At 41.3% G+C, this 25,167-nt stretch overlaps 1 protein-coding gene across 5 annotated transcripts in view; it reads right to left on the reverse strand.

Moving 5' to 3' along the window:
- IQCA1 (IQ motif containing with AAA domain 1) overlaps nucleotides 1-25,167 on the reverse strand; it is a 464,058-nt gene that overhangs the window by 369,695 nt on the left and 69,196 nt on the right. For 4 of the 5 annotated variants that reach the window (XR_011557328.1, XM_070732268.1, XM_070732270.1 and 1 more), the window contains exon 3: nucleotides 8,094-8,213. The exons of the other annotated variant lie outside the window; for it this stretch is intronic. Coding sequence is in view for 3 of the 4 variants with exons in the window: in XM_070732268.1 (XP_070588369.1) it covers nucleotides 8,094-8,213 (120 nt within the window). In the remaining variant the exon portion in view is untranslated. The remainder of the gene's footprint in view (nucleotides 1-8,093; nucleotides 8,214-25,167) is intronic. 5 annotated transcript variants of the gene reach the window in all.

Below are 25,167 nucleotides of genomic sequence, written 5' to 3' on the forward strand. Positions count from 1 at the left end.
CCACAATACATGCATAGGCCTTCTGCTCGACGTTTGGCTCTCTCGGCTTCACTCAGATGAGGTCTGGCTGTACCGAGACCCATTGGTTCCTCTCAAGTGATGACCATTCCTCCCCTTAATATTTTCTTCCAAATACCTGTTCCTTACGTTTTTGGACCCTTCTGAATTTAGGATTGACCCAGCGAACGTCTGTTTCTTCCTTGCTATATTCTGGACTCATAGCAACATCCTCTAGCTGGCCTCCCACCTATTCTACTACCTGTAACCCTGGGCCTACCACTAATTCATAAACACTATCTGTATCAGAGTCCTCAAGTTCATCATCATCCTCCAACTGACCAGGATTATGTACAACAGCACCTGGGTACTAAAATGTATTAGGTGCTTTGCAGAAAAGGTTAGTTATCATTCTGATCTGAATGCCTAAGAGAAAAAGGCATATATATATATAATGCCTGAGGAAAAAAGGCATATACAGTGGTACCTGTACTTATGAACTTAATTCGTTCTGTGACCAGGTTCATAAGTGTTCTGCCGGGCTCTCTGGTATGAGCCTCCCGAAAATTCAAGGGTACAAATTTCAGACACACACACGTTTGAAAATTCAAAACAATGTTCTTTATCACAAAATTCAAAATAAACTAAGCACTATTTTTGTATTACAAAAAGCACTCGTCCCAAAACAACCTGGTAGTCTGTACAATTCCCTTAATCAGTCCTTACATACTTAGCTTCCAGCTGTGAAGAAACGTCACAGCCCTTCTTCTTCCACGAAGTGAAACACACATGCACTTTGCTCTGCTTTGGTTTCAAAGTCGTGAAAAATCAACAAACATAGTCTGGAGAAAGCAAGGCAGTCCTGAAGCACAACAATCAGATAACCTTCCATAACGGCCAAACCCACACACTGCTATTTATATCAGCAGCACTAATTACTGGAGCCCCACCCAAACACTCTTATCTCCTGTAATATGCCGTCAATTGGTCTCTTCTACTCATAACTCTGCGCCTGCATGGGTCCAAGACTTCTGCATCTGAGTCAACCAAAGATAATGGAGATTGATTTCCTGGGCTGTGTGCCAAGCCCCCCTCTTCCAAGTCACTCCCACCTTCTTCTTTGTCCGAGGAAGCTGAACTACCTGCCTCTGTCGGTAATAAAACAGGCCTATGACATGTTGAAGCTTCCCCTGCATCCACCAGCACATTCCCTGGGGCAGGAGCTGGGCCAGAGCCAACCACAACAGTAAGTAGAAACGTCCGTAAGTAGAAGCAATTTTTCCCATATAAATCAATGTGAAAGCAAAAATGCATGCAAACCCATCCCAAAACTCATCCCTTTTGCCTTATTATCGCCGGCATTCGGATCCTTGTTTGGAGGCAGGTGGAGGAGGAGGGTGGGGGAGGGAAAGACAGCAGAGGCTGCCTGGAGGGAGCCTCGTGGGTGGATTGACACTTGCGGGAAGTTGCCTGGTGACTTGTCAGCCGGTGGAGCTTTCACCCTCCTTGAAAGTGTTTTCGGTAGCAGCAGCAAGCAAAGGGGAATCTTGGTGGTGACAAGAACCGGCGCTTCAGCCTCAGACAAGGCTCCCTGGCTCTCACTCCGTGCTTGGCACCCACTTCCTCTGGGGAAGTCCCATCAAGATACCCAAAGCAGCTGGCTTTAACTCCCCACTCCTCCCGCAGGCTTGAGAACTGTCTTAATTGGAAGGAGCGGTGGAAGGAGAAGGGGAAGCGAGGAGAGACGCGTGCCCTCCTCCTCCTTCTCCTATTGATCCTGCTCCCCACAGAACAAACAAGAGGCCAAAAAAAGTGAAAAGGCTTCTTGATTGGCGGGAGGGAGTGCAGCTGCCGGGGATGAGGGCGCGCATAAGTGGGCAGGGAGAAGAAAGAGGAGGCGGCAGAATGAACGCCGACAGTCAAGACCACAGCGCTGTCCCCCAGACACAATTCTGCAGTGCAACCTTCCCTTCCTAACTGTATGGCCGAGAGCAGAAAAGAGAGCCAAATTCCGCGACCTCCCCTTCCTAACTGCATCTCTTTCCCCCTCCTCCCTCGGCTGCAGAGGGTGAAGGAGAAGGGGGCAGAATGAATGCCGGCAGCTGGGACCACAGCGCTGTCCCCCAGACACAATTCTGCAGCGTGTCCTCTCCTTCCTAACTGCGTGGCCGAGAGCTGAAAAAAAGAGCTGAGTTCCATAACCTCCCCTTCCTAACTGCATCTGTTCACACACACACACCCCAGCTTCAGAGGCACCCTCCTCCTCCTTCACCTGGCTTTCCCCACCCCGTCCCACGGGCATCCTTCTAGCGCCTCACTTGGGCCAGGAACGCTCCAAGGTCTGGTACCGCATCAAGCACAGCTGCCAGTGGAGTTTGCCCTCAGCCTGGCTTCCACACAGGCCAGATGGGAGGGACTGCACAGCAGTTTGGGGAAAAACCCATTAAAGTCCCTCCGAAGCCAGGAGAGGGAAAGAGATGCAGGTGAGTGGAGGGGGTGTCTACCATCCTATCTCCCGTGCGACCCCCTGGTCCTTCTCACCCCACTGTCCCATTCCCCCCCCCAAGACTTTCTCCTGTCCTGGGGAAACTTTCAGCCGCTCAGATTTTTTGATAGCGGCTGGAAAGCATGGGGGGTATTTGAGACAAATCCCTTGGCCAGTAAAAACTTCCATCCTATTCTATCCTCATTTAAGGCAAATAAAGAGGGCTGGTCTTCTCCCCCCCCCAAAATTCCATCAACTTTGGCATTTTCTGGCCAGCTGCCATTGCCCCCAAGAGCTGCTCGCCAGACCCAGCCATGTGTCCACGGGAAAAAGTCTGCGCACAAATCCTATTGTTCTCCTTCTCTAAGCCTAGCCCAGAAGGGAGTCCCAGCCAGGTGAGCCCCGTTTGCGAGCCACACACGGGTCAGCTGAGAAAGCCAAAGTCCACCAGCAGCCTCGGGCATGGGGAAAAGGCACTCAGGTTCGACTGGTATACCATTTGAGGCCCTATTTGGACCAGGAAGCTCTGTGCATGGTCACTCAAGCCCTCATTATCTCCTGTCTAGATTATTGCAACGCGCTCTATATGGGACTACCCTTGAAGAGTGTTCAGAGATTACAGATAGTCCAGAATGCAGCTGCACGAGCTGTCATGGGTGTTCCTCAATACACCTATATAACACCAACACTCTGCACACTGCACTGGTTTCCAGTCGCAATTCAAGGTGTTGGTTATTACCTATAAAACCCTACATGGCTTAGGACCAGCCTATCTACCAGACTGTCTCCTGCCATATACCTCTCAGACTCCAATCAGATCACAGGGAATTGGCCTCCTCCAAGTCCCATCGAATAAACAAAGCAAGTTGATAGGCCAACAAGGAAGAGCATTTTCTGTGGCTGCCCCGATGTTATGGATCCAACTACACACCCCCAATGTCCATACTGCTTCCACCCTATTCTTCTGAAAGGCTGTGAAGACTTGGCTTTGCAGCCAGGCCTGGAGGCTGTGAATTGTAACATCTTATCATGTCCAACTGCAACTGTGTAATTGTGGATTTGATTGGTTAATTCTTTTTTGATTTATTATGGGATTTTTAATGTTCTTATTACTAATTTTTTGACTCGTTTATTGTTATGTACTATTTTTGTTGTAATCCGCCCTGAATCTCATAGGGATTGGGCAGCATTTATTTTATTTTATTTATTTATTTATTTATTTATTTATGCTGCCCTTCTCCTTAGACTCAGGGCGGCTTACAACATGTTAGCAATAGCACTTTTTAACAGAGCCACCATATTGCCGGATCTGTTAAAAAGTCCTCTTTTTACCCACCTCGGAAGGATGGAAGGCCGAGTCAACCTTGAGCCAGTGATGAGATTTGAACCACTGACCTGCAGATCTACAGTCAGCTTTAGTGGCCTGCAGTACTGCACTCTACCTGCTGCGCCACCTCGGCTTCTCAAGCATAGAAGTCAAATAAATTAAATTGAATTAAATTAAATTAAATTAATAAATATCCTGAATTATTTTCAAAAACCTGTAGGAAGCCAGGAGAGGTTACAGAATAATGTATCATATGGCCCTGCCCAGGAATGCCCCAAACTGCTGGGTCAACTACATTCTTGACTGCCTGTAGTTTCTGGATGGTCTTTAAGGGCAGTCCTATGTAGTGTGTATTGCAATAATGCAGCTTAGAATAACTAAGACATAAGCAACTTAGATCTCCCATTCTAGATGCTATATAGTGTATAATTACGATCTCCCATTCTAGATGCTATATAGTGTAGAACTACGATCTCCCATTCTAGATGCTATATAGTGTATAATTATGCACAGCTATTTGGATGTAAAGTAGAAAATGCTTCAAAGGGCACCTGGGCATACTTGCTGTTCATGTTGGTGTTCCTTAAACCAACATGTCTTCCTACATTACAGCATAGTCACTCATCCCCTACTCATTTCCATGAAAGAAAATTCTATGAAAAGTCAAGACTCTTTAAGGAGCTGCTACAGAATTAGCAAAGTGTGCCCATATCCCTATGAAGCACCTTTTCCACAGATCCAAATAGCTGCACATCCTTAATAATTTGCATGGAGAAAAAAAGATTGTTGCCAAGAATATAATTAAAGAAAACAAGAAATAGTTAATTCTGAAAGATGCAGAGGAAATGCAGAGTAATTTAGATGTAAAAAGGTTACTTTGCATGTGAAAGGTTAAACAAAGAGCCTATGCAGATTTGAATGGAAAGATCTGGAGTAAGTAAGGAAATGATGAAAGGAGTATTTTCCAAACTTTAGGGAGATGACAGTGATACAATGTGAATAGAACTGAAACTAATAAATGTTAATGCCCAAGAAACAATAGATGAAAATGATGGCATAAATTCTGTGATAAGGACATAGGCATGGATGATAAAAGCAGGAAAAATAAATGTGGCTTAGTTATGAAATGACTGTGTGATTCATGTAATATTTGTGTGAAAACTGCATCTATGTCTGCTGATCAGAAGGATACTGTTACTATTCTCCTATACAAAAAAAAAAAGGTTAGTGAATGTAAAAACAAAGAGATAAAGCCAAAAGGGAAACTGAACAACATCTGGGAAATCCATGAATAATATGCATGTGTGCAAAATCAGACTTCTTTTTGTTTTTCATCAAGATCCTAGTAATAACTAGAACGTGTAGATGAATTTGTACACCTTGGAAGAATGTTTTCTAAAAATGGAAATGGAATGTTTTCTAAAAATGGAAATGAAGAAATGCTAAAATGTGTAAAAGCTTTGTGTGGACTGGTGTGAGAAATATATACATTATTTCAAAGAAACAAAAATATCTGCATAAGCTTGTGCTTCTGCCCCATTTTTTACATGTGATAATAGCTATCAAGAGAAACTTTATAAAAGTTGTATGGAATGAGAATGTTTTACTTGAAGTACAAGTAATAAAAGAAGTGAAAGGCTCAAGAATGTATGGTTACTGAACACAGAATTGAGTGATTGGTATGGAATAAGTATGCTGAAGTGTTTTGGTTATATAGAAATAATGAATATGAAAGTGGAATGAGTAGGTTCACAGGAAGACTAATTTATGATTGAATAGAGCTCCCATCAAAGAAAAAGAACAGAAGATACCATTTAAAGGTTTGTATGAGTATGGATGTGTACAGGCATAGGGCATAATAAGGTGTTACAAATATTTATCAAGGAAAGAATTTCTGCCTAGTCCTATAATTATGATCAACATCATGACATATTATCTTTAATTAAGTCATTATGATATTCAGACTTCTCTCTCTCCCACCCAAAGAGATTATAATGTGTGATGTCACATTGCTTAGCAGTCAATTCCAGCACTTCTCATTGCAATTAAGTGAGAATCAGCTTTGTGAGGAGTGGGAGCTGCAATGCAGCTGAATGCTGCAGTATGAATGTAGGTGGGTGAGTGGGTGAGGATGGGCCCTCTAATATGGGTGGGCAGTGGAGTGGTGGGCACTGTGGTCCAAGTGTGACCAAGAAGCCAACTGCCTGTCTTTTGGCATCTGAATTTGCTCTGCTGCCTGGGGGATCCCTGGGAGAAAAAGCAGAGGCCCTCTACTGCCTTCCCCACTTTTTAATGTGTGTGTGTGTGTGTGTGTGTGTGTGTGTGTGTGTGTGTAACCCTTCCCTGGTACAGAGCTGAAGGGATTGGATACTGTAGCCTAGAGGATAATTCTCTGCCTTACAAGGCAAAGGTTGCAGGTTCAAGTCCCAGTGGGTATGGCTAGCTGATGAGGCCAAAATAAGGCCGAAATAGATCTATCCTAGTCTCCCTTAATTTTCAAATTCAGCTTAAACATGTGACACATACAGATAGAATTGTCGGCTATCAATAAAATTAACTGCCTTGGAAATGGCCCTGGGTTGGGCCGAGAGGCAAAAAAGGAGCTGTGATGTTCCTTCAATATACCAGGGTGATTCGACACAAAATGTAACCCTTCCCTGGTACAGAGCTGAAGGGATTGGATACTGTAGCCTAGAGGATAATTCTCTGCCTTACAAGGCAAAGGTTGCAGGTTCAAGTCCCAGTGGGTATGGCTAGCTGATGAAGCCAAAATAAGGCCGAAATAGATCTATCCTAGTCTCCCTTAATTTTCAAATTCACCTTAAACATGTGACACATACAGATAGAATTGTCGGCTATCAATAAAATTAACTGCCTTGGAAATGGCCCTGGGTTGGGCCGAGAGGGTGATTCGACACAAAATGTAACCCTTCCCTGGTACAGAGCTGAAGGGATTGGATACTGTAGCCTAGAGGATAATTCTCTGCCTTACAAGGCAAAGGTTGCAGGTTCACGTCCCAGTGGGTATGGCTAGCTGATGAGGCCAAAATAAGGCCGAAATAGATCTATCCTAGTCTCCCTTAATTTTCAAATTCAGCTTAAACATGTGACACATACAGATAGAATTGTCGGCTATCAATAAAATTAACTGCCTTGGAAATGGCCCTGGGTTGGGCCGAGAGGCAAAAAAGGAGCTGTGATGTTCCTTCAATATACCAGGGTGATTCGACACAAAATGTAACCCTTCCCTGGTACAGAGCTGAAGGGATTGGATACTGTAGCCTAGAGGATAATTCTCTGCCTTACAAGGCAAAGGTTGCAGGTTCAAGTCCCAGTGGGTATGGCTAGCTGATGAAGCCAAAATAAGGCCGAAATAGATCTATCCTAGTCTCCCTTAATTTTCAAATTCATCTTAAACATGTGACACATACAGATAGAATTGTCGGCTATCAATAAAATTAACTGCCTTGGAAATGGCCCTGGGTTGGGCCGAGAGGCAAAAAAGGAGCTGTGATGTTCCTTCAATATACCAGGGTGATTCGACACAAAATGTAACCCTTCCCTGGTACAGAGCTGAAGGGATTGGATACTGTAGCCTAGAGGATAATTCTCTGCCTTACAAGGCAAAGGTTGCAGGTTCAAGTTCCAGTGGGTATGGCTAGCTGATGAGGCCAAAATAAGGCCGAAATAGATCTATCCTAGTCTCCCTTAATTTTCAAATTCAGCTTAAACATGTGACATATATATATATATATATATATATATATATATATATATATATATATAGTAGATCATCTAGTCCCTACACCATTTCAGACAAATTGCAATCCAGTCTCTCTTTTAAAGTCTCAAGTGTTACAGCTCTCATAACTTTGCAGGCAAGTTGTTCCACTAGTTGATCGCTCTCACCATCAGAAAGTTCCTCCTTATTTCTAGGTTGAATCTCTCTTTGGTCAGCTTCCATCCATTATTTTGTGTCTGGTCTTCTGGTGCTTTGGAAAACAGCCTGACCCCTTCCTCTCTATGGCAACCCCTCAAATATTGAAACACTGCTATCATGTCACCCCTGGTCCTTCTCTTCGCCAGACTGGCCATGCTCAGTTTGCTTGAGGAAAAATGGCAAGGAAGTTGCTGCAATTGTAAGTTCAAGCCAGTTGCAAAGTGCCAAAATTGCAATCATGTGACTACCAAGACAACATGATCATTACTGAGAGTCTGAATAAAGTGATTGCTAAATGAGGATTACCTCATATATACTCATATACTGTACATAAATATGCTTACAGGTTCATCTTCATACATTCCGGCTTCCAACATGATCTGAGCAAGGATTCTCTCTCTCTCTTTTAATACTTTAATTTTCTCCTTGATAAAGTACCTTGGGATAGGGATTTCAATGTTATCCTGTTGAAGAGAAACATATATTTTTACAAACTCTGTTGGTTTGGCATATAGTAACTTCCTACTGACCTACCTTATAAAAAAGGGGCTCAGTGTTTGGATTAGTATTGCTAATACTAATTTGCTAAATGACAAATGTTTTCTATTATTTTTTCTATTATTATTCTACCATTTCTTGTATTCTGTAATTGTTTGAGACTATATAACATTATATAACCCCTGGAAAAATATATGTCAAAGCACAGGGCTACAAGGAGGTAGACAACAGAGGCAGGGATTGGGGGGGGGGTCAAAATGGGAAGCCTCTGCCTATTCATGCACATGCGTGTGTATGTGAACACAGGGTTCTTACCCCTCACAACTCTGCACTGTGACATTGAGTAGGAAAAGAACTGGAGAGAGAAGAGAAGCTGGGATGGCAGTTTTTTGCAGCATTCCACAGTCTGGGGACAGAAGATGGGGGAGCAGGGTGGGGTGCAATTGGAGTGGATGTGTAGTCCATAGTCCCTTGAACACATACCACTGAAGCAATACAGTGTTCCCTCGATTTCCGCGGGGGATGCGTTCCGAGACCGCCCGCGAAAGTCGAATTTCCGCGAAGTAGAGATGCAGAAGTAAATACACCATTTTTGGCTATGGACAGTATCACAAGCCATCCCTTAACACTTTAAACTCCTAAATTACCATTTCCCATTCCCTTAACAACCATTTACTCACCATTATTACTGGTACTCACTATTGAATAAGACACTTTTAGTGATCCTGATATTTATAAACATAATTACTTATTAACAATAATTATTTTTTTTATTTATTTGCAAAAATTCTTAGTTTGGCGATGACGTATGATGTCATCGGGTGGGAAAAACCGTGGTATAGGAAAAAAACCGCGAAGTATTTTTTAATTAATATTTTTTGAAAAACCGTGGTATAGGCTATTCGCGAAGTTCGAACCCGCGAAAATCGAGGGAACACTGTAATAGGAGAAAAAAAGAAACAATGAATCTAAAAAAAGCAAGAAAGAGATGGGAATGAGAAGCAGGGAAGGAGGGGAGGGAGGGTTAGATATCCAATGAGAGTGAATTCTGATGTAACACTTCACTCATTGGTTTATTTTCTAGGAGGGATAATGAACAAGTGTCACTGGCTGAATTGTCGAACAGCTCCCTGTTAAAGGGAGCTGCAGCAGTGCATCCTGGTACTTGTATGATTACTGGAGCTGAAATAAAGAGCTGTTCCACTACCTTACTGGTCCTGTGTATTCAATCATCCCCATTAGCCTACCAGTATAAATTTTATCGCATAGATCAGTAGGTGGGTGAAACTATAAATGACTGTTGCAAAGTTGAGAGAGATTGCAGCTGAATGTAAATTTGCCAACTTAAAAGAAACAATATGAGATAGTCTAGTTTTGGGCATGAGAGACCTAAGCCCAAAAAAATGATTATTAGCTAAGAGAGACATTACATTTAAAGATGCCTAAGAAGCTACAGGACCAGACGCTATATCGGCTGAATGGTACAAAATTGAAAGTGATGTTACAATTACAAATATGTTAGAAATATTTAATTGGATCATAGTGGATGGGAATATTCCAAAATCCTGGTCAGAAGAACCGTTGCACTTACTTGAACGGTCTTCTCAATGCACTGCAAGGAGAATCCAAGGTGGGTTATACTTCAGCCTTATTGGAAGGGACTGAGTTAAATATTAGCATAAATAACCGGTCCCGCCCCCATACTGCCCTTACTGGGTCAGTCTACAATAAAAACGAAGTCATAGTGTTAATCAACCAAGAACTTTTATTAAGTATTGTTAACTGAGAACAAATGTGAATTTAAATCAACTGTAGCTCTAAGACCTGTGCTCCTGGGCCAAATAGCCGGGTTGGGTTTGGACTCTCCTTGCAGTGCATTGAGAAGACCGTTCAGGTAAGTGCAACGGTTCTTCTCCACTGCACTGCTGCAGAGAGTCCAAGGTGGGATATACCCAAGCTTAATTATCCGGGGCAGGAAGAGGCTGGACCAGGTGCGCAGGGGCATTGCACACACTTTGCAGCACTCTACGTCCGAAATCTGCTTCAGCTGAAGCGTATGTATCTAGGTGGTAATGCTTGATAAATGTGTTTGGGGCAGCCCAGGTTGCTGCTTGGCAAATGTCCTCAATCGGTGCTTGAGTTGCCCATGCCACTGATGTGGCCGCACTTCGCATGGAATGCGCCGTAATGCCCCTTGGTCTCAGAGTGGGGCCTAGCTTGTATGCTGTGGTTATGCAAGAACGTATCCAGCGACTAATAGTCTTAGATGAGACCCTGGATCCCATGGAGGCAGGAAAGTAGGACACGAATAGGGATTCCATCTTTCGAAATGTACTTGTGCGTCTGATGTAAATTTTCAATGCGCGTCTTACATCAATTTTATGCCATTTAAGTTCCAGTGGATGTGACCCATGGGTGCAGAAGTCTGGCAGTATAATCTCCTGTGCTCGATGAAAAACTGTGTTTACCTTCGGCAGGAAGGAGGGGTCTAATCGTAGGACCACCCTGTCTGGGTGGAAGATACATAAGTCCTGTCTGACTGAGAGTGCTGACAGTTCTGAGACCTTTCTTGCTGATGTAATCGCTGTCAAGAAAGCTGTCTTAATAGATAACAGTCGTAATGGAATGTCCCGTATTGGTTCAAAGGGAGGTTTGGTGAGGGCTTGCAGTACTAGTGGTAGGTCCCAAATTGGGAAGTGGTGGACGGGGGGGGGTCGAATGTTTGCTGCTCCTCTAATGAAATCACGTACCCATGGATGTTGTGAAATTGGTAGTGCAAATTCTGTTTTGAGAATGGTAGCTATGGCTGCTACCTGTCTGCCTAGGGTATTCGGTGCTAGTCCTCTGTCTAGACCAGTTTGTAGAAAGGCCAGAAGTTGAATCACAGATGGGGACTGTGGGTCCAGGTTCTGTTTCCTGCAGAAGGTGCAGTATGCTGTCCATATGGCTTGGTAAATCCGAGTGGTTGATGGATGGCGTGATGCCTGAATAGTATTAATGACCTTTTCTGGCACTTGAACTCTCCTTAATCTGTTCCCCTCAAATGCCACACAGCAAGTTGACTTCCGGTCTAGCTGAGGACCGCAGCGGAGTCTCTTGGCAGGGCTCTGCCTAGAGACTCCTTTCACCCCTCCCGAGGTCGCTTCATTGCGATCGGATCGAGTCCAGATGGCTCGATCCTAGAACAGGGGACTTCCCCCTGTCCGAGGAGCTCCCGCCGAAGCTCCAGAGGCAGCGGTCTATCCCGCAGCTCGGGTGCAGGGAGAACCGGCCCTCCAGCACGGAGGACACGGCCATTGCGATCCCACTTAACCACCTGGGAAGCAAGAAAGAAGAAAAAAAAGTGAAAGCAGTTTGCAGCGTTTTTTATTGAAAAAGGAATACAACCAAGGTAAAAAATCTTTTTTCTACGTTTCATGTTCAAATAACAAGACTGGAGTAAAAGAAAGTGAAAAGTTAAAGAATTTTTTGAAGCAAGGAGAAAGTGAAAGTTGTCTAAAACATTGTATCCAGGCGCAAATCAACAGCCGGATCTTATTTTCATCACTTTCACCTATTGTTTTGACTTTGAACTTGGACTGTTAAACGTTTGAAAAAACAGAGAAAACTTGCAAAAGAATTAAAATGAGACTTTAAAAGATTGAATAGCAACAAATTGAAATTATTTGGCTAAATGTGTTTCCTCTTTTCTCCGTGAGATAACTTGCTACTAAAACACCAGAAAATGAATCCTGGGCTCTGATTTACGCAGCGGAAGGATTTAACTGCACAAAACCTATTGCAAATTTTTAATAAACTTTTAAACAAAAGAAGATGAAATAAATTGAGATAAATACACAAGAACGATTATCTTCTGTTTTCCTCTTTGGATTATAAATTTTTGGATTACTTGATCGTTCACATCTGGATTACTTCGTTTGGATTACTGGCTGTTTCGTCGGATTCGTAGCAGAGAGGCTGTTTACTCTGTTCTGAGCTGCGAGAGATGGATTGACTCCATTTTAACATCAGACAAATATATTAAAACCACTTTGAAAACTGAGACTTTATAAACTTTGAAAAGGTTAAACTTTTTTCCTATCACAGCTGAAATAATTGGAACTTCTTCAAACTAACTCTTTTTCTATAAACAGAAAAGATCTTCAATCAACATAATCACTTTAGAATTAAATAGCTGAATTTCGCTTCTTGTCTCCTTTTTGATATCCTAAATTTTTTTAAATCCTTTTGAATTTCCTTCCCCCCCCCCCCATACCTATATTTAGATTAATATATGCACTGCTAAATAATCCTTGGTCCTTTGTTCTATTTTAACCAAAGTAAATTCCTCCCCCCCTTTTTTTTAGATTGTTTTCCTCCTTTTACTCTCTCTTCATTCTTTTCTCTATTTCTTTCTTTCTCTTCTATTTTTATCTTATATAAATCTTATATATATTCCTCTTATTCCCTCCCTCTCTCCTGTACTTTTTTTTTTTTCTGTTGTGCCAAATCACAATCTTTTTTTTTCCCTTATATCTCCTGGTTTACGTTAATTTGTATTGAAGGTTATTTTGTTTTATTATTACTTTTTTCTTTCATAGCATTTAATTTAGAGTAATAAGACAATATAAGGTGATATTTGTTTAAAATCATATTATTGATTATATTTGCAATTCAAGTGTTTTTTTTTAAAGGGAATTTGTTTTAGAAATTGACTGAATACGTTTGGAATTTGTAGTGATTCTCTACATTTCGCTAACATAAAATAACATTAACGGTAAATTTAAGAATGTCGAGTACTTCTACTTTTACTAAAACAATCAAGAAACAAACGTCCGCGGCATCATCGCCCCAAGGATCACCCCATTCTTCCCCGGCACACCAGGTTTTGTCCGTAACTATGTCTACCAAGGAGAAGGATAAAGAAAAGCCACAACAATCCTCACTTACTACAATACAAGAAACATTGAATGCATTGCAAGCCTTTATGCTCCAATCACAAAATGATGCATCCCAGCAGAGAGAAGCCATAAAAGCAGAAATGGCTGAGATGAAGGCAGATACAGCAGAGATGAAGGACCAGATGAAGGAGATTAAACAAACTTTGAAGGAGAGTGAAGATCGAATGAAAGCAGTTGAAGAAAAAACAGAGAAAATTGAGAAAAGAATGGACCATCTTGATGACAGCGCGCACCTGCGTTATAGAAGATATGACGAATCAATTACACACTTGGAAATGCAACGTGCTTCGTATGGGCTACGGTTTCAAAATATTATAGAAGAGAAGGATGAAGACTTAAAGGCCATTATGGCCGAAATTATTGGAGGAATCCTACAAATGGATCCCGCAGAAATAATAAAAGAAATCGATGAAGTTTACAGAATTTCTAATAGCTACATTCGTCGCCATAATCTTCCAAGAGAGATTCATATCAAATTGTAAGAAGAACGCTGAGAGATGACATTCTACATTGGGCAAGATCTGGACAACGCAATTCAAGGGTAAAGATATAAAAATATTGAAACAGGTTCCAAGAAGCGTCAGAGAGAACAGAAGAGACTACCACTTCTTGACCAAAATTTTGATTAAAGAGAACATAACTTTTCGTTGGCTTATTCCACAAGGACTGTCATTGACATGGAAATCTACAAGATACAAACTGGAAAATTTAGATCAAGCAAGAGACTTTTACGAAAACAGTGGAATAAGCCAAATGGAGCAAATAACAAAAGAACTGACAGCACTCCAGGCGGAAGCTATGGGGGTTCTATCACAAGAGCAAGAACAGGACCCAGGCGCGAGAAGAAAGCAACTGCAGCGAGAAACCAAAAAATACAATAAATGACTACATTGAGTGACTTAAAAATCTTCTCTGTAAATGTTAATGGACTAAATGAACCAAAAAAAAGGAAGCAAATGTTTTCTAAAATTAAGAACCAAAAGGCTCAAATTGTGATATTACAAGAAGTACATATAAAAAAAAGTAATCGGAATTTATTATTAAATACCAAAATTGGAAACATGTATGCTGCATTAGCGGACCAAAGAAAAAGAGGAGTAGCGATGTATGTGGAGAACTCTATAAATTCCAAACAATTATTTAGTGATGATGAAGGTAGAATTTTGATTGTCCAAGTTAGTATTGAACCTAGACCTCTTACTATTGTTTCTATATATGCCCCAAATGAAGATCAAATGACATTTTATAAAAAATTGCATCAAAAAATTATTGAATTAAATGTGGAAAATATGTTAATTATTGGAAATGTTAATGCTATTTCAAATAGACAATTGGATCACTCGGGAGGGGAAAAAAACAATAAAAAGAAAAAAAAAGAATTTATTACCCTCCACTTTCCAAAAAATGAAAACAGAATTATTATTGAATGATATTTGGAGGGAAAGATTTCCCAAAAAGAGGAAGTATACTTTTTATTCAAATCCCCATAAAATCTGGACGAGAATAGATATGGTATGGGCCCCGAAAATAACAGCAGAATATATAAAAGAGGTTGAGATAGATGTTAATACATGGGCGGATCATAATCCAGTAATAGTTTATATGAGAAATAGTAAAAAGCGTTATAACTGGCAAATGAATAGAAATATTCTGAAAGAGAAAGAGTATAAAGAATGGATTGAGAAAGAATTAAAAATATTTTTTGAAATTAATAAAACCACAGACAATACTCCCCAAAATTTATGGGATGCAACTAAAGCATACATAAGAGGATTAACAATATCCTATACAGCAAAATATAATAAGGGAAAGAAAAGTAAATACGAACAATTAATAAAAGAATTAAAACAGTTAGAATTAATATCACAACAAAATATAAAAGACAAAGATTTAGGGAAAAAAATAAATATTATTAAACATAAAATTAGATTGGAGGACCAGAATCAAATGGTAGAAAAAATAAAAAGAACCAAACAATACTATTTTGAACATGCCAATAAACCAGGTAGGTGGTTAGCATATAAATTAAGGAAACAGAGACAATCTAAATTAATTAAAAAATTAGAAGACAAAGATGGAACAATAAAATACGATTTAGAAGGGAAAGCAAATATAGTAAAAAACTTTTTTAAAGAATTATATAAAAATGATAATATTGAGGAAGATGAAGTATTTAAATATTTAGAAAGCTCGGAGTTACCTCAACTAACAGAAGAACAACAGGAGAGGATGGAAAGTCCTATAACAATGGAAGAACTCCTTACAATTATTAAAAGGCAGAAAAATAATAAGGCTACTGGGCCAGATGCCATTCCAGCAGAGTGGTATAAAATAGAAAATGAGATAATAAGAAAGAATATGTTACAAATTTTTAATGAATGCAGGCAAGACGGTAAAATTCCTAAAACCTGGTCTGAATCTTTGACAACCCTAATTCACAAACCAGGTACAGCACCGGAAAAAATTAAAAACTATAGACCAATATCGTTATTAAACGTTGATTATAAAATATTTACTGCAATATATGCAGATAGGTTAAAAACAATTATAAATAGTAAAATCCATCAAGACCAAAATGGTTTTTTGCCAGGTAGACAGATTAGAAATAACCTTAGAACAATTATTAATGTATTAGAATATTACGAACAACACCCAGAAAAAACTTTAGCATTAATGTTTCTAGATGCCCAAAAAGCCTTTGACAACGTTAATTGGATATTTATAAAAATGCAATTAAATAAAATGAGATTCGGTCCCAAATTTGTTAATTTAATAGATGCTATTTACTCAGAGCAAACAACTAAAATTATATTAAATAACAACCAATTAGAAGCTTTTACAATAAATAAAGGAGTTCGACAAGGATGTCCCATTTCACCCTTACTCTTTATTATGTCTTTAGAAACCCTACTAATAAAGATTAGAGCAGATTCAAGGATAAAAGGCTTAACTGTCGGAAAAGAGACATACAAAGTTCAAGCCTTTGCAGATGACTTGACTTTTATCATTGAAGATCCGATTGTAACAGCCCCAAGATTAATCTGGACAATAGAACAATATGGTAAGGTAGCAGGTCTAAAAATAAATAAAAATAAAACACAATTTATAACAAAAACTGTGAATAAAACTCAAGAAAGTAACTTGGAATGCATTTCTGAAATTAAGATAGTTAAAAAAGTTAAGTACTTGGGAATCTGGCTAACTTCCAAAACAATAACATTAAAAAATGATAATTATATAAAATTAATTAAGGAAATTAAAAAAGATTTAGAAATATGGAATAATTTAAAAATATCTTTTCTGGGTAGAATTGCCACAATCAAGATGAACATTCTACCTAAAATCTTGTTCTTTTTTCAGGTAATCCCAATAAATCCAGGAGGGATTTTTTTCAAAGATTTAACAAATATGGTTAAAAAATTCTTATGGCAAGGTAAAAAGGCAAGAATAAAAATAAATATGCTAGAGGATATAAAAGAGAGAGGAGGCTTTGCCCTCCCAAACTGGAAACTATATTATCAGGCAGCCGCCCTAACATGGATTAAAGACTGGATAACTTTGGAAGATAAAAGAACATTAAAATTAGAAGGTCATGACCTTATGCTTGGCTGGCATGCCTTTGTTTGGTATGATAAAGATAAAAATCATTCATATTTCAAAAGACATACATTAAGAAAATACCTACTGGAGGTATGGAAACATATAAGGAAAAACCATTTTTTAACTATCCCTGATTGGGTGGCCCCCCTAGAAGCAATTATACATCCAAATTCTATTAAGGATACAAAAACAATAAGATATAAAGATTTGTTAGATGATCAAATGAAGTTAAAATCTAGAATTAAATTACAAGAACAAGGAACAATAATTGATTGGTGGCATTATGCACAGATTAGATCTAAATACCAGAAGGATACCACGCTTTATATTTTTAATAAAAATAAAAATTTATTGAGTAATTTAATTACCATCAATCAAAATAGAACAATTGGGAAAATATACAAATATTTGATTGCCCATAAGAACATTGAATTAACTTTAAAAGATAACATGATAGTTTGGTGTAAGAATATAGGGAAAGATATAGATATAGACACATGGGAGAAAGTTTGGATAAATAATTGGAAAATGACAAAATCAGTGTCTATGAAAGAAAACCAAATTAAAATGTTTTATAGATGGCATCTCCCACCATACAGAATAGCAAAAATGTTTCCCAAGACCTCCCCGTTATGTTGGAAATGCAAGAAAGAAATAGGGACCTACTACCACCAATGGTGGACATGTGGTAAAGCTAAAACGTATTGGAAAATGATAGAGAGAATGATAAAAGAAATAGTTATGCAAAATATAGAAATCACCCCGGAGTTTTGTTTGTTAGGAATTACTAACCAGGTTTATAAGCAAGAAATTTTATATTTAATTGTACATATTTTAACCGCGGCAAGAATTATATACAGTGATCCCTCGATTATCGCGAGGGTTCCGTTCCAAGACCCCTCGCGATAATCGATTTTTCGCGATGTAGGGTTGCGGAAGTAAAAACACCATCTGCGCATGCGCGCCCTTTTTTTCATGGCCGCGCATGCGCAGATGGTGGAGTTTGCGTGGGCGGCAGGGAAGACCCAGGGAAGGTTCCTTCGGCCGCCCAGCAGCTGATCTGCTCGGCAGCGCAGCGAGGAGCCGAATCGGGGTTTCCCCTTTGTGTGGGCTGCAGGGCAACCCCGATCTTCGTCTGCTCGCTGCTGCTGCGGCCGCCCAGCAGCTGATCTGCTCGGCAGCGCAGCAGCAGCGAGCAGACGAACATCGGGGTTTCCCCGCCGCCCACGCAAAGGGGAAACCCCGATTCGGCTCCTCGCTGCGCTGCCGAGCAGATCATCTGCTGGGCGACCGAAGGAACCTTCCCTGGGTCTTCCTCACTGATGCCCCCGCTCGCCCGCCCACCCGCCGCCTGCCGCCCGCCAGCAAGCGGGAGAGAGATAGAGAAAGAGAGAGAAGGAAAGAAAGAGATGAGAGAGGGAGGAAGAGAGTGTGAGAGAGGAAGAAGCAAGATAGAGAAAGAGAGAGAGAAAGAAAGATGAGAAAGGAAGGAAGAGAGTGACGTCATCGGGTGGGGAAAATCGCGATACAGTGGTACCTCGAGATACGAGTTTAATTCGTTCCGGACCTGGGCTCTTAAGTCGAGCAGCTCTTATCTCGAACGACTTTTCCCCATAGGAATTAATGTAAATAATTTTAATTGGTTCCAGCCCTCAAAAAACTCACAAAGTTAGTCTAAATTATGCAGAAAGACATGTTTTTAATGAAGAAATGTACATGTACATATAAATGAATAATGAAGTTTCTTTCACTTAACTTGTAAACTTTCTTAAACTTTTAAATTTACATATGTTCAACTTCTCTGCCACCCAATCCTGTTGGACAGAGGTCCCCAACCCTTTTTGCACCAGGGACCGGCTTTAAGCGATCAAGAGAGGAATTGGTGAATGAATGGACGGAGGGTGGGAAGGAAGGAAGGAAAGAGGGAAGGGACAGGAACAGAGGAAGGAAGCAAGGAAACTTATGAAAGGGGAGAGTAAGAGAGGAATGAGTGAAGGGAGGGAGGGAGGGAAGAAGGTGGGAAGGAGAAAGAAAAGAAGAAATAGAGGAAGGGAAGGTAAAAGAGAGAAAGAAAAAGAGCAAGAAAGAAAGAAAGAAAGAAAGAAAGAAAGAAAGGGGGAAGGGACAGGAACAGAGGAAGGAAGCAAGGAAACTTATGAAAGGGGAGAGTAAGAGAGGAATGAGTGAAGGGAGGGAGGGAGGGAAGAAGGTGGGAAGGAGAAAGAAAAGAAGAAATAGAGGAAGGGAAGGTAAAAGAGAGAAAGAAAAAGAGCAAGAAAGAAAGCTGCAAGCACCCCCCCGAGCCCCCCAGGCCGGCTGCAACCTTTTAAAACACGCGGCCGCTTCGCAGCTGTCTCCTGAAGCCGAACGCGGAAGTTAGCGTTTGGCTTCAGGAGACAGCTCCTTGGCGCTTGTATCTCGAATTTGGGCTTGTAAGTAGAACAAAAATATCTCTCCCCTCCCAGCTCTTATCTCGAGTTGCTCTTAAGTAGAGCAGCTCTTATGTCGGGGTTCCACTGTATAGCGTTTCGCGAAGAACGAGATCGCGAAAATCGAGGGATCACTGTACACGCAAAATTGGAAAGGGGAAAATATCCCCCAAAAAACCGAAGTTATTATAAAAATATTAGACTGCGCGGAAATTGATATGATGACAAGACGATTAAATGACCAAGAAGAATCAAAATTTTATAAAACATGGAACAAAGTCTATATATGGATAGACAAGAAAAAAATTAAAGAAAATTAAAGTCAAAATATGTAAGAAGTAAATATATATGTAATGGTTGAGATTTGTTTTTGTTTTTTTTAAAAGAATGGTACTAGAATTAGTTTATATATACAATAGTAATAAGATGAGAAGAATGTTTGATTTTATCTTAGTTTAAATTACTTGTTACTAGTTTTTTTTAAATCTATTATTAGCTATTTTTCTATGTATTAGTATTCAACTATGTATTCAATTTTGTATTCTTTTTTCTATATCTGCATTTACACTTTTGAGATAAGTGGGGAGGATACCTCCCCAAACTATATGTTTAATGTTTGTAAGTTTGTGCGTCCTTTTATGAAAATTAATAAAAAGATTTATTAAAAAAAACAAAAACAAATGCCACACAGCAAGTTTCCACCAATGTGGTTCTGGGTGAATCACAGATCCTGTGATGCGGTATGCGCCAAGGAGGGGAGATCGACAACTGCTTCAAATCCGCGAACCACGGGTGTCTGGGCCAGTATGGTGCGATTAAGAGTATTTCTGCTCTTTCCCGTAGGAGCTTGTTTATCACTCTCGGGATCAGGCATACTGGTGGAAAGGCGTATAGGAGGCCTTCCGGCCAAGGACAGAACAGAGCATTGACTTGTTCCGCTCCCGGTGTTGGGAAGCAGGAGAAGAAACGCGGGAGCTGATTGTTGAGGTGGATGGCGAATCTGGTGTCCCGTATCTGTGGGTTATTTCCTGAAAAAGTGATGGTTCCAGACTCCATTCTGCTGGGTCGATGGTCGTCCGGCTCAGCCAGTCTGCTTTTACATTTGAGATGCCGGAGATGTGTTCGGCTCTCAGGGATGCCAGGTGTTGTTCTGCCCATCTGAGTAGGGAGTGTGCCTCCTGCATGAGACGATCTGATCTCGTGCCCCCTTGGTGATTGATATGTGCTCGTGTAGCCACATTGTCCATCAGGATCAGCAAATGTTGGTGTCTGACTTGCGGTGCGAAGTGTCGAAGTGCCAGGTGAACCGCTTTGAGTTCCAGGAGGTCGATGTTTGGGTCTGTGAGGTCCTCTGTGTTCCACAGCCCTTGGGCTACCCACAGCCCTTGGGTGCCCCAGCCTGAAAGGCTCGTATCTGTTGTTATCGTCACCTCCTGATGCGGCAGAAAGGGGGACCCTTGTTGAAGAGCTGGAGATCTCCACCATGGAAGGGATCGCTGCACTTTTGTTGAAATTGTTACCTTTATGGAAGAGTGGCTGGTCCGGTTCCTCTGGAAGGGGAGGGAAACTACTGTAGTGGTCTGGCGTGTAGTCTGATCCAAGGAACAATGTCTATGCACGAGATGAATAATCCCAGAAGTTGAGATAGAAAGGCTAGTGGAACTGTTTTCCTTCTTTGTAGCTCTGCTACCATGTCTCTGATCTTGTTCTGACGCTCGGGAGACAGGTAGACCCTGCCTGTCGTGGTGTTTATGTTGGTCCCTAAATGAGACAATTGTCTGGTTGGGGTCAAGTGGCTTTTCTGGTAGTTGGCTGAGAAACCATGATTCTCTACTGTTCTGATGGTCTCCCTCAGGTCTTCCCGTGCTCTGCTGGGACTGCTGGACAATATTATGATATCGTCCAGGTAAGCCATGATTCGCAGAGGTTGGGTTCTGAGTTCTGCGGTTAAAATGTCCAGTATCTTTGTGAACGTTCGTGGGGCCGACGTTAGGCCAAATGGCATGGCTTTGTACTGAAAATGGTGATTCTCAAAGCAGAATCGAAGGAACTTTCTGTATTCCGGATATACCGGTATGTGCAGGTACGCCTCTTTTAGATCTATCGATGTCAGGCAATCGTTTTGACGTATTGCTGCAAGGATTGTCTTTAATGAATGCATTTTGAATCTGCGGTATCTCACGAATATGTTCAATTGTTTTAGGTTGAGTATGAGTCAGCAACCACCTGAAGCCTTGGGTACTATGAATACTATTGAATAGTATTCTTGACCCTCTTGGTGTGGGGGAACCTCCTTGATTGCACCTATTTCGAGGAGATGGAAGATTTCCTGGTGCAGAAGGTCCCTTTTGTGCTGGTTGAGAATCACTGGACATTGGAGGAATCGGTTTGGAGGTCGCTATAGGAATTCTATGGTAAGTCCCTGGGTAAGTGTATTTAACACCCAGATGTCTGTAGAGATATTCTACCAGGAGTCGGTGAAATGTTGAAGCTGACCTCCTATGGGAAAAAGGTCTTTGGAGTCACTTACTTCTACAGTAACCACCCCTGTTGGAGCCTCTAAAGGGCTTCCTGGGTTGCTGAAATTGTCTATTTCTGTCTCCGTAGTTGTTCCTGTCTGTTCTATAGGCAGGTTGTGTGAAAGACCCTTGGGTGTATGACCTGTTGACTGCGAATGTAGCCAAGGAAGTCTCTGCCCAAAAGGGCTGACGTCTGAAATAAGGGGTGGGACGTCTGTCCTGGCGTCTATAGGTTCTGGGTAAAATCTTCTTTTTATCCTTGTCCTCTATAAGGACTTTGTCAAGGGACTCCCCAAACAATTTGGCCCCATCAAAAGGTGCTGAAGCTAGATGCCATTTGGATTTGGCATCTGCTTGCCAAGTGCAGAGCCAAAGTAGTTGACGGGATGATAGGTTCGCTGCCAAAACTCGCGAGGAAAATCTCACTGAAGATAACGTAGCATCAGCCGAGAATTCAGCTGCTGCTAAAAGTTTGTTGATATCTTGCCTCAACCGGCCATCCTCTGGTCCTAGTTTTGTGAGCATCTCCTGAAGCCACAAGATTGATGCTCTGTTGAAAAATGACGCGGCCGTCGATGCCTTGAGTGCCCATGCCATTTGGTGTGATTTTTTAATTAGTCCCTCAGCTCTCCGGTCATCCGGTTTCAAGCCGTCTGCCATCTCTGATGGTACTAGTGCGTTGGACACTAGGCTTGTGACGGGAGCATCAATGGAAGGAAATTGCAGTAAGTTTTCCATCTCCGGATCGAAGGCATAGAATTTTTGCTCTGAGGCCGTTGGGCCTAGAGCTGCTGCTGGGCGATTCCATGGCCTTTTAATGTTGTCACGGAACATTTGAGAGGAAGGTATGCAGTCCGACTTCTTTTGAGGTTCGGTAAACACTCTAGTGGCTGGCTGTGTATCTGCTGCTGGGTCTGTAGGCTTGTCGGCCGTGCCCAGTGCAAACCACCTGTTTTGCTTTGTTTAGTAGAAGGTGAAAGAGGGATGGTCTAAAGAGACCTGCAAATGCTGGAGGGGCTCCTTCGTCCTCTGATAGGCCATCATCTGGCTCCATACCAGGATCTCTTAGATCTGAGTCCTCATGGAAGGAATCATGTACAGGTGATGCGGGTGCTGGTGCTGCCCATATATTCCTGTGCATAGAAGGTGAAGGGCGAGGCGGGGGTGTGGGAACTGCAGATGTTGCATCTTGTTGAACCCCCGCTGCGATGCCATGCAAATAGGCTGAGGCAATCTTGTCCTGTAAAGCTGGGGGCATGCGTTGCCAGGTATCTGGGGAGGAACGGAGCCCTGCAGCTGTAGGGGTGAAAGTGGCTGAGGGCAGGGGTTGTGCTGCTATATGCCACGGTGAAGTAGGTGGTATGGTCATTTCAGGCCTCACTGGAATCTCTGTTATTTGGGCTGGCTCCCCAAACCTATCTGGAGACCAGTCTCTATCTGTGGCTGATCCAGTTCCCTCTGGGAGTCTAGGGGGTGTAGCCATGGCTATTAAACCCGAATTCTGACCTGTTGTTGGAATTGTGAGAGCTTGAGGCACGGTTGCCTGTTTTTTTGCTGCTTCTAGTTGATCTTCTAAAGCCTTGATGCGTTTTTCCGGTGCTTTCAAGGCAGAAGATGATTGCAAAGTTTTAGGTTTGGACCTGGAGGAGTGTGATTTCTCCTTGGTCTTTGTTGGGGGATCCGTTGTCCCCTGTTGTGGTACCTCAGCCATTATTGAAAGTTATAATTTGCTGAGAAATGCAAAGGGATCTTTTTCTAGTCACGATTAGAATTAGAATGACTCATTCAAAATGGCGGCCGCCTTTAGGAATGCCCCTTCCTGTGTTGTAACAGGATATCCTGGCCACTGATTGGGCTCCTTAGGTGTCAATCATGCCTTTCAAAATGGCGGGCGGAGGCTCTGTGCCCAAAATGGCGACTGCCTCTGAGGTGCCTGGCTGCCCTTCAGCCAGAACCATCGGCTTTCTAAATTTGGCGCGTGTCACTCTCGTCGCACCTAGCCTGTGGGGTCCTCGGCACTCAGAAAAAGACTCCTGACTAGCTGCCTTCGTTCTCCCATTGTTCCAATCATCGGGGCGTAATTTGGGCAGGAGATTTGAAAACCACGGTTTTCAGGGTCTCTGATTTTGCCGCCGAGAGTCCCGTCCTCCACCGCCTGGGCCTGGAAGGACTCGGTGGTCGCCAGGTCTGGGGTGTGGCCACGCAGGCCGGGTCTCCCTCCCTTGCCGTTCGCGACTCCCGGTCTTTGGAACTGTACCCTCGCAGGGAAGAGGCTCTGACGGGGACAAAAGTTACAGGCAATACTCCTCAGAGCAGGGGCCCGTACCAGCAATGGTAAGTCTCTCAACTTTGTATCCTGTAGAGAGAAAAAAACAAACAAACAGTACATTAAAGGCAGATTTGATCTAAATCATAATTAACAATTGAATCTTTAAAACATTTAATAATATTAAAGTAAAAGTCCCAAGGAATCCTAGGAGGAAGAACTCATGTGTCCCTTCACTATGACTGAGTTTTTTAGACTGACCCAGTAAGGGCAGTATGGGGGTGGGACCTGTTATTTATGCTAATATTTAACTCAGTCCCTTCCAATAAGGCTGAAGTATAACCCACCTTGGACTCTCTGCAGCAGTGCAGTGGAGAATCTTTAATAACATTGATACATAAAACAGATTCGGACAAAGATAAGATACAAAATTATAGACCTATATCTTTACTAAATGTTGACTATAAAATTTTTACTTCAATGTATGCATCAAGACTCAAAAATATTTTAGATGAGAAGATCCATGAAGATCGAAATGATTTTTTACCAGGCAGACAAATAAAAAATAATTTAAGAATGATCATAAATACCTTAGAATTCTATGAACAACACCCAGGAAAACAAATGTCATTAATGTTCCTAGATGCTAAAAAAGCCTTTGATAATGTAGATTGGACATTTATTAAAATGCAATTAAACACAATGAATTTTGGAACAAAATTTGTAAATGTTATAGACACAATATATTCAAATCAGACAGCAAAAATTATATTAAATAATGAGCAATTAGAAAAGTTTGAAATTTTTAAAGGTGTGAGAAAGGGTTGTCCTCTTTCACCTTTATTATTTATTTTAACTTTGGAAGTTTTATTGATAAATATAAGAGCAAATAATAAAATTCAAAAATTAACTATAAGAAAAGAAACCTATAAAGTGCAAGCCTTCGCTGATTATTTGACTTTTATAATTGAAAATCCCATAATAACAATACCTATTTTGATAGAAATGATAGAAGAATATTGTTAAAAACATGACAGAAACACAGAAAAAACAATTAGAATGTATTACAGATATGAAGATAGTTAAAAAAGTGAAGTATTTAGGTATTTGGATTACATCTAAAACTAAATTCTTAAAAAATGACAATTACAGTGGTAACTCATGAT

The sequence above is a fragment of the Erythrolamprus reginae genome, chromosome 1 (assembly GCF_031021105.1).
Source record: "Erythrolamprus reginae isolate rEryReg1 chromosome 1, rEryReg1.hap1, whole genome shotgun sequence".
Classification (NCBI taxonomy): domain Eukaryota; kingdom Metazoa; phylum Chordata; class Lepidosauria; order Squamata; family Dipsadidae; genus Erythrolamprus; species Erythrolamprus reginae.